This window comes from Hypanus sabinus, chromosome 7 (assembly GCF_030144855.1).
Source record: "Hypanus sabinus isolate sHypSab1 chromosome 7, sHypSab1.hap1, whole genome shotgun sequence".
Taxonomy (NCBI): Eukaryota; Metazoa; Chordata; class Chondrichthyes; order Myliobatiformes; family Dasyatidae; genus Hypanus; species Hypanus sabinus.
In genome coordinates, this window is record NC_082712.1 from 134,919,058 (window position 1) to 134,929,549 (window position 10,492).

The following is a 10,492-nucleotide window of genomic DNA, read 5'->3' on the forward strand; positions in this document are numbered from 1 at the left end:
CCCCCATTGATTCTACCTACATGTCAGAAACAACTTACGGTGCTATGGAAGATCAGTCAGAGTGTATTTAAGATAGTTTAATAGCTTTATCGATATTACTGGAATCAAGGGATGTGGAATTAGTGCAGGGAAGTGATGCTGAAGTAAAAGATCAGCCACAATCTTTTTGAATGGCAGAGGAAGTCCAGGGAGCTGATGGGTGTACTCCAGCATCTAGTTCATATGCTCTCACGTGCTCTGGTTTGATTTCAGAATGACGCTGTCTACATTACAGTGGTTTGGTATTAGTGTCAGAGAGTGACACCAGTATATTTTCCTGTTCCAAATCCCAGGTTGCATTCAAAATTGTGAACTGCTGAGAAAGCATATTAATACTGTAAATGGCAACATTAAAATGATAATAGATCATTGTGATGCAAGAACAAGGGTTGTTTATAACTCCGCTTATAGACCAGTGTGGTGGCATATTTAAACCATTTATTTAATACAGTCAAATTTAGGTTTCTGCATGTTTGTTCCTCAAAAATCAAAATAATCTGACTTTGGTTGAAACTGATCTCTATACTCTGTTTTCAGCCAATTCATATGAAAAAGAGATAGCTTGAAGATAAGCAGGTTAATTTGATTTGCTTCTTTGTTGTGTCAGAATTCTCAATGGCATTGTTAGATGAGTTGTAGAATTCTTGTTGGAAGTTAATTTAGCCGAGAATCGAAGAGGAAGACTTAGACTAACAGAAGACTAGCAAAATAGCAGAAACAGATACAAAAACTTGTTAATTCTCTTCAGGGAAATGTTCTGTGTTGCTGTGCCTGCAATGTTCAACCCTGCTTCTCCACATCTCTCCCACGATACCACCAATCCTCCTCACCTGTAAATAGGAGTCAACTCTTGAACATTGCCAAGGATCCTCCAGAAATTAGATTTTATTTTATTATTCACAGAGAACATGTTCCTTAATGTTATCACAGTGGGGGCAGGCAGTGGGGATAAGCTCCCGCTACCTATTACATGCTTCTAATGGCAAGAGTCTCAAATAGTCTCTGACAACCAATGTCCAGCTCCTGACCTTCACATATGTCTTAGCTACTAAGCCTAGCACAACCATTCTTACTGACAGGAGAAGTGGCAATGGTGGATTACTAGTGGCTTAAAACCAGTTCCTTCAGGTAGTCGTTGTTCAGCTGCGGTTGGCAGTTCATCTAGGAAAAGGAAAACTATAATCTCAAACCTTGTTGCTATACCCACTCATGGTGTTTACTCCTGAAGCCTTCCCCAAGGAAAAATCCAGAGCTGCAGTCGCTAAGGCAGTCTAACATTGAGCACAACGCTGACTGGCAACTCCTGCGATATTGCTGGTGCCAAACTTCATCAGTCTCTGTTGTGTGTAGAGAGGGGGGATCTTGCTGCATGAGTATTTAGTGTACGTTCCTAATTGTTGGCTGGACTAAGGAAGTAATTAGCTGACAGATCTCCTTTCCTAAGAACATTACTGATAGAGACTCATCAAACAAAGGTTACAGAAGCAATGTACATAAAAATGTTTTTCCCCTCTTGCTTTTGAGAGTGGGATGAACATCAGAAAATATTGCCAGAGAAACAAAACTAGAATCGGGGATCAAAGTTGTGAACACTTGCTCTTAGGGTCTCTCTTATCAGGAGCTAATACAATGTCAATCAGTATCTTTTCTCCTTCAGGTATTTGTTACTTGCAGCGTCCAGTTATGTGCCCGTACATCCAGTTCCAGCTCATGCACAGTGGGATGTGGCTCTGGCAGTGGTTCACAAGCCCATCAGTCAAACATGCAACAAGTCAGCGCTGGACCAGTTCACATCACAAAGGAGAGTGACTTTGGTGAGAATTAAAATCTTGATTTCTTTTCCCAAGTGTTATTGATCCCTTGTGAGAATATGGTTCAGAGACTGACCTTGCTGAAATGGACACTGTTCTCCTCCAAAATGGTGGCTATCCTGTCAAAGAAGGCTATTCTGCTCCATATACCCAATACTTATCCAATCCTGGTTTCACTACAGATTACCAATAGCAATGAGAAACAGGTTTTCTTTCCCTTGATCCAGACCCTGTTTATAACAAATTTTTCATTGGGATCAGATCTAGAGCCCACCACTCCTTATGACTCAATGTGAGATAATCAATAGATTAAAAAAACATTGCTGATACTGGAAATTGGGCAAAGGCCAAAAGTGCTGGAAACAATTAACAGGTATGTCAGCTTCAGCTGAGAGGGAAAAAGAAGTTAATTCTTCAACCAATTATTAATATTTTTGATGGATGCTTAATATCCTGAAGAATTTGCTACTGAACCTACAAAGTTCTTCTACAGCGTGCTTTTACTTAGCCAAAATAATTTAGATACTGTAGAGAAAATGTAAAGAATTAACTACAAATTATTTGTCGCATCAATGATATGCTGTTGAGCATTCCAATTTAATGCAAAAGGTTCTTAGAAGCCATCAGTGCAAATCAGTTCCTTGTGTGTGAATTGAGTCCGGTTATCATGATAGGAATTTTGTGTTTTCTGTGCAATCACCTAGTCTCCAGACAGACAGGCAGCATATGCTGATGTTCTGTTAGTTTTCTAACAAAAGCAATTAGAGAACAACAGATACGAGGAAGTTGCTGGATTTAACCCACACCTGCTATTGGCTCCACGCCATGCAAAACATGACATTTCTTACACAAGACCACTGCAACGTGCTGCCTGTTCCTGCAGTGGGGCCACAAAAGCCCAGTGAAATTGGCTCATTTACCTGTAATAACATTCAGATTTGAGCCTGAGTCAAGCAATTTTCCCTACATTTGTTCATCTCCCTAAACATGGTATTTGAATGATGAAGACCCATCACAGCAAGGTACAGTCTTGCACTTGATTCAAGATCCAAACATAAAATAGAAATGGCTACAGAGCTGATCTAGAGGTTAGTCAACTTCAAATTTTCCAGGTCAGTATTACCAGCAAGTATACTTATGCATGAGTCACAGGGCAGGGCTTGCTTAAATATTTGTAACATTATTTTCATATATAGTGCCTATAAAAAGTATTCACCTGCCTTGGAAGTTTTCATGTTTTATCGTTTTACAATATTGAATCTCAGTGGATTTAATTTGGCATTTTTTCAACAGAGACTCTCATGTCAAAGTGAAAACTCTACCAAGTGATCGCAATTAAAAAACATAAAATAATTGATTCTATAAGAACTCACACCCTTTCTATGACACACCAAATCATCACTGGTGCAGTCAATTGGTTTTAGAAGTCACATAACTAGTTAAATGGAGATCACCGTGTGCAGTCATGGTGTTTCAATTGATTATACTAAAATACTCCTGTATCTGGAAGGTCCAACTGCTGGTGAGCCAGTATCCTGGCAAAAACTACACCATGAAGACAAAAGAACACTCCAAGCAACTCCGTGAAAAGATTATTGAAAAGCACAAGCTGGGAGGTGGATATAAAAAAAATTCTAAGTTGCTGAATATTCCTTGGAGTACAGTTAAGTCAATCATCAAGAAATGGAAAGAATATGGCACAGCTGTAAATCTGCTAGACCAGGATGTCATCAAAAACTGAGTGACCGTGCAAGAAAGGGACTTGTGAGGGAGGCCACCAAGAGACCTATGATAACTCTGGAGAAGTTACAAGCTTCAGCGGCTGAGATGGATGAGACTGCACATACAACAACTGTCGCCCGGGTGCTTCACCAGTCGCAGCTTTATGGGAGATTGGCAAAAAGAAAGCCACTATTGAAAAAAAAACCTCACATGAAATCTCAGCTAGTTTGCCAGAAGGCATGTGGGAGACCGAAGTCAGCTGGAAAAAGGTTCTGTGGTCTGATGAAACCAAAATTGAGCTTTTTGGTTATCAAATATCAGATTAAATGCCATGTTTGGCATAAGCCAAACACCGCACATCAAAAACACCGTGAAGCGTGGTGGCTGCATCAGGATGCTGTGGGGATGCTTCAGTGCAGCAGGCTCTGGAAAGTTTGTGAAGGCAGAGGGTAAAATGAATGCAACAAAAACACCTTGAAATCCTGGAGGAAAATCTGATGCAGTCTGCAAGAGAACTGTGACTTAGGAGAAGATTTGTTTTCCAGCAAGACAATAATTCCAAGCATAAAGCCCAAACTACACAGCAATAGCTTAAAAACCTGAAAGTTAATGTCCTGAAGTGCCCAAGTCAGAGTGCAGATCTCAATCGAATTGAGAATTGTGGCTGGACTTGAAAAGGGCTGTTTTCTCACGATCTCCATGCAATCTGACAGAGCTTGAGTGGTTTTGTAAAGAAGAATGGGTAAAAGTTGCAGTGTCCAGATGGCAAAGCTGATTGAGACCTGTCCACACAGACTCAAGGTTGTATTTGCTGCTATAGGTGCATCTGCTAAATACTGATTTGAAAGGGGTGAATACTTTTGCAATCAATTATTTTGTTTTATATTTGTAGTTTATTTAGATCACTTTGTAGAGATCCATTATCACTTTGAAACAGAAATCTTTTCCTGTAGATCAGTGTCAAAAAAGCCAAATTAAATCCACTGTGATTCAATGATGTAAAACAGTAAGACATGGAAACTTCCAAGGGGGTGAATATTTTTAAAGGCACTGTATTTATTTTGTAGAGAATGATTCGATACATCATCTTTTCTCCCTGGGTGTACATAGGAAACTCATTCAGGAAAATAGAAGGTAGCTGGCATTAATCTCTGGAAGACACACCACGCAGGTGGTACACTCAGCAAGAGGCGGCCTTTGTTTATTCATGTCAATTAATTGACAAAATGTCACCAGTCTATGAATGCTCAGTTCAAGATGCTTGATCAGTTGGGTGAATTCTGCTCGTAATAGCGAATGCTGCAAAAAGGAATTCACAGGGAAACCCCAAAGATGCAAGTTGTAATTAAAATGACTTTGGCCTAATTTTAATACATGCCTAACAAGTATCAATCTATTTTGCAGAATTTACATTAACTTAGCCCTCATCCGATACGCTTGAATAGGATTTGCGGGTGACTAATTTGTGATAGGGGGATCACTTGTGACCCAGTTTGCAGACATTAAGTTTCTATAACAATTTTATAAAAATAACTGACTTAAGTCAAATTCAAAACTGGATAAGGAAAAGATAATGAAAAATTTAGAGACTGCCAGGCCCTTACCTCCCTGCCATTCTCTGCATTCAGTGGATCCTCCTTTGCAATTTCTGCTAACTCCATCACCCGACACACATTGCAACATTTCAACATTTCAACATTTTAAAGAGATCACTCCCTTCACGATTCTCTGGTCTGGTCTACTTTTCCATCCTTGTCACCCACTTCCTGCCACAAGGCACATTCCCACACAACCACAAAGAGGTTCTTTCACCTTTTCTAATCCCATGATCCAGCAGGACAGAGCTTTTCCAGGTATGGTAACAAATCATTTGCACTTCTTCCAATATAGTGTACTGTATTTTGTATTCATGCTGTGACCTCCTCTACACATAAGGGCCTAACACAGATTGCATGTTTGCAGTCTATCCTCTCAGTTCACAGGTGTAAGCATGACCTTGCAGTTGCCTGCTACTTTAATTCAACATCCCACTCCCAGTTTTCCCTATTCCTCTGACTTCCCAAAGGAAGCTTGGGAATCTTCCTTCCGGGCACATTTGCAGCCTGCAGAACTCTATATTGAATTCTCCAATTTTAGACAAGTCACTCTTTGTCTAGTTACATCAGCACTGTCTATGTTTTGCTTGCCATACCTTATTTTCAAAACATCACATGATATAGAGCAGCAGAGTTAGGCCATGGAGTCTGCTGCAGTATTCGATCATGGTTGATTTATTTTGCTCTTATCTCCATTTTCCCACTTTCATCCCGTAACCCTTAACCAAACAAAATTTCCTTTCTGATTTGTACAATGTGGTTTAACTTGCATTTTGCAATAGACCATTCTACAACATTAGCAATTGACAAACATAGGGACTTAACTGCCCTATTATTTCACCCTGTCAGGGAAATTCACTTTGTTCCATGCTCTGCCTTCCCTCACCACCTTTTCACTACCAAGGCTAAGTGTTTTCTCTCTCACTTTGAACAAAGGATTTCAGACTTGAAACGTTAACTGTTTCTCTTCTCACAAATGCTGTCTGACCAGAGTTTTCCAGCATTTTCTGTTTTGTGTCCTGTGTTTTCCCTAACCTTTCTATTGTGTATTTTAAAATATCAAGGCAATAGATAAGAATTTCAGTTTTTAAGAAGTGGCTTACATTGTTTAAATACTATTAACTACCTGTTGCCGTCAGTCTCCATCCTGAAAACACCAGGCAGGAAATCTGAAAGTTATTGCCATTCCCCCTCAAAAGTTAATGTCTCTGATGTAAAAACAGAATGCTGCAAAGCTAACCCGTTGTAGTTGTGTAACATCTTAGGATTTAAATACTCTTTCCTTTTTCATCCAAGGTGCTAACTACGCTGTCATTACAGTTGGACTCGCATTAGGAGGCACTGTGATCTATATTGTTTTGATCCTGTTGAAGAGATCTTTTGTGGGACTATACTACAAAGGCAATACTAGATCAACTCGATCCAGACGATTCTGATAAGTCAAAGGGCCTAGCACTGTGCCTTTCTGGACATCTAATGTGGTTCTGCTCTTTGGATTTTTCCTCTTACAGCTCCCTCTGCTGTTAATTAGATGCCTCACACCCTACACTTGCAGATTTCAGAATTGTGTGTGGCTCTCTATGGGTCGGAATAGATCAAGTAATTGTTTTCTGAAAATTGAATTCCAGTTCACTCACAGCCATTTCAGCAATATTCATGCTATTTTATTCACATTGATTAAAATTATTTTTAAAGTACCTGAATTGAATACTGGGTTGAGCCACTCCTCTTAAATCCTGCCTCTAACTTTGTAAGAATTAGAGTTAGTTCTTCTGCTTTTTGTTATGAGTTCATATGGAATGAGAATTTCTAGCCTCTCCATGCTTGCCTTCTTTTCATTTCTCTCCCATCTCTTGCTCTTTTACTCCCATAAACACCATACTGTCTTCCACACTGTTCAAGTACCAAGCCAATCTCTATATTAAAGTTGCCATCACTTCTTAAAACTACTGATCCCATCAGTCCTTGCATTTCCATCTCTAATCTCTTTCCTTTCCAAAGTTCTTGAACATATTTCAGCCGCTCAAATTCATTTTCTTTGTCTAAAATTTCTTCTTAACATCCCCTCAATCAGATTTCCTCTCATACTGCAGTATGAAAAGGCTCTGATCAAAGTTACAAATGACAATCTCTCATCAATGTTCTCTGCCATGGTTGACCACACAACACTGCTCCTCTACTGTTGACTCATCAGGTGGAACTTCAGTTGTTTGGTTCCTATCAATCCAAAGGTGGTCACAAAATTCCCAGCTTTGGCACCGTGCTGTTACCTGTTATAACCCCCTATGAGTCTATACTTGCTGCCAGGAAACATTATTTGAAAACAGCAGTATTCATACATAGGTAACATCCAGTTCTGCCTCTGTCTTGATCTCTCTACCAACTCTAAATTGTCAGATACCTTGTCAAACTTCTAGTACTGGATGGTCAAACATCTTCTCTCCATTTCTCCTCTTGGCAAATGTCCAGAACTGAATCAGGCAGCTTAAAGATTACAGCCATAATAAAGCTTTGGACTACTATTCCATACTGGGACAAGACCTGCTTATTTTCACTTCCCTAATATTGCCCAACTCATCTGCTTCAGCTCCCCTGCATACAAGCTTTTTTATTTCCCACTCCTAAGCCTCCAAACCCAAGTTATCTTTTTCTAGTGTTGAGAACCTGACAGCAGGTAAACTTCTCTATCATGTCCTAACATGTAGAAAACATACATTCATCATCTTTGAGCTACACTGGCTCACACTTGGGTCTTAAAATTCTTGTCTTTACTTTCAATCCTTCCACAGATTCCTCTCAACATCTCTGTACATGGTTATACAATCAGAAGAGGTGACAAAGGTTTTGAGAGGAATTGTGGAAAATGTGGTAGACAAAATGGCCCATTTCTGTTCTGTATGACACTCCTGCAAGCAGTCTTGGGACATTTTGCTAGGAGTTATACATGTGGAAGTGTTTTGTATGGTTAATTAGCTTGGACCCCCTAGTTGCTCAAATGTCAAATATAACTACAACCATAATCATAAACATTTGTTGACATAAATTATTGCAAATCGGCATCCAATATTCCACCAATCAGGACTATACCTCCAAATCATCAACTCCCCCATAATGTTAACTTTAATAGAGTTCCACTTGGCACTGGGGAAAAGTCGATTCAATGGCCTGCACCCCAATCTTCTGAGAGTGCCAACACCTGTAAGGATCAGTTGCTTATAATTGCCAAATAAAAAGCAAGTACACCCTCATTTCCCCCATCATTTCAAATTAATTAAGCATCAGCAAGAGTTTGCACCTAGGCATGGATGATTTTTCCCAATTTAAATACTGACATGCTTATCTTGTGAGAGAAGTACTGTACATCAACAGAAAGCAAGAGTAGGAACCCTGACTGAGCTTTATCCCCTTTGAATTAACACTGAGCTCTCTGAATGCCCAGCCCAATTAAGGTTAGTAAATTTAGCAGACCAAGAATGAAAGCTGGGGCACTTCCAACACAATGGAAAGCTGGAATACAATTTCCAGACAGATTAACTGTCAAGTATGAGATTTGAAGCAAAAAATTATTTTCCATGAAAAATACATATGACATTAAAACACTTTCTCCCTCCATTTTAACTGCAACAGCTAATCTGGTATAAACACCCATTTATATTTAGGGATGCAATTGACCACAACTCTACAGCATAGTTTGGGACTGGACAACCTGACTTTTGAATAGGATATTTGGAAAGTTCTGGAACAGTAGTTTTATTGGTATTTGAGCCAGGTCTCATCCTCTACTGTGCACCTATTAGGCTTGCAAACTCCAATGAGATTGAACAATATACCATTTAAGAATGAATACTTTAAGCTATTGTGCTGAAGTTGTTAGAACGAAAAGGCACAATGACCCAGGTAAAGTCCTGCTACATCCCCAGACCAGCCTCCAACTTTCACTGCCATGCAAGCTCTTCAGTTTGTTAACTGTGGCTGTATCAAAACTTTACTCCTCAACATCTAGGAACACCAGAAATAAACACGTAAATAAGAACTTTACCTTAGATTCACATCCTTTAAAAACATTCTTAATCTCAAGGTTTTATAATCTTTGTAAGCTCCAGATCAGACCCACTGCACTGATGCATGTATTTCTCAACTACTACGGCACAATGCCCCTTTTCTGGTGGGACTAAAAGCAGAGAGGGCTTTAAAATGGTTTAAAGTCAAAGGAATGTTAACAGTTTGATGTTTTGTCCCAGTAGTATATTAAAAAAATAGATCTTACCAGTCCAGATTCTTTCATCGCTGTAGTGGCATTGCCAAAACAGAAGCTTTCAAGGTGGTCCTTTTCATTGCCGAAGTTATCCAACTCTTGAAAATAATACTTGGTCAATTCAATCAGTGGAACTGTTCCAGGACATAAGGCATTTCCCAGTCAGAACAGAAGCAACTCAACATGTTAAAAAAAAAAGAGCAAACACGAGGAAATCTGCAGGTGCTGGAAATTCAAACAGCAACACACACAAAATGGTGGTGGAACACAGTAGGCCAGACAGCATCTATAGGGAGAAGCGTTGTCGAAGTTTCGGGCCGAGACCCTTCGTCAGGACTAACCGAAAGGAAAGATAGTAAGAGATTTGAAAGTAGTGGGGGGAGGGGGAAATGCGAAATGATAGGAGTAGACCGGAGGGGGTGGGATGAAGCTAAGAGCTGGAAAGGTGATTGGCAAAAGTGATACAGAGCTGGAGAAGGGAAAGGGTCACGGGACGGGAGGCCTCAGGAGAACGAAAGGTGGTGGGGGGGAAGCACCAGAGGGGAGATGGAGAACAGGCAAACAACTAAATATGTCAGGGATGGGGTAAGAAGAGGAGGAGGGGCAGTAACGGAAGTTAGAGAAGTCAATGTTCATGCCATCAGGTTGGAGGCTACCCAGCCGGTATATAAGGTGTTGTTCCTCCAACCTGAGTTTGGATTCATTAAAAAAAAGTTGCTTTTGGCAATTCTAGGTTAAGAGGCCTTCTGGATGAGAATGCCTATGCCTTGTTGAACATCAGGTACAGTTACACCCAAAGAATTGGAGCTGAAATGTCAGGTCTCACTCTAATGAACCAACAAGGACATCTTGTGCCAAGTGAAAACTATTTGTGCTATGTAAAAACAGTGCTACTATTTAGACATAGCATTGTCCTTTGAGAAAGAACATTTTCAATCCATTACAAACTTATTCTCCTTTAAATGATGGGAGTGTTCAAATTAAAGAGATTTCAATTTTTTTTATATAATAAATAGTGCATTTAGAATTACCTCAGACAAACATGTTCAATGCAGCAAAATCTACTTACC

General features: G+C 39.8%; 1 protein-coding gene across 1 annotated transcript in view; it reads left to right on the forward strand.

The window, feature by feature from the left end:
* LOC132397551 (uncharacterized) overlaps positions 1-9,778 on the forward strand; it is a 42,387-nt gene extending 32,609 nt beyond the window's left edge. Inside the window, exons 13-14 of the mRNA XM_059976374.1 lie at positions 1,697-1,853; positions 6,464-9,778. Coding sequence (XP_059832357.1) covers positions 1,697-1,853; positions 6,464-6,603 — 297 coding nt within the window. The 3' untranslated portion in view covers positions 6,604-9,778. The remainder of the gene's footprint in view (positions 1-1,696; positions 1,854-6,463) is intronic.
* Positions 9,779-10,492: the final 714 nt, after the last annotated feature.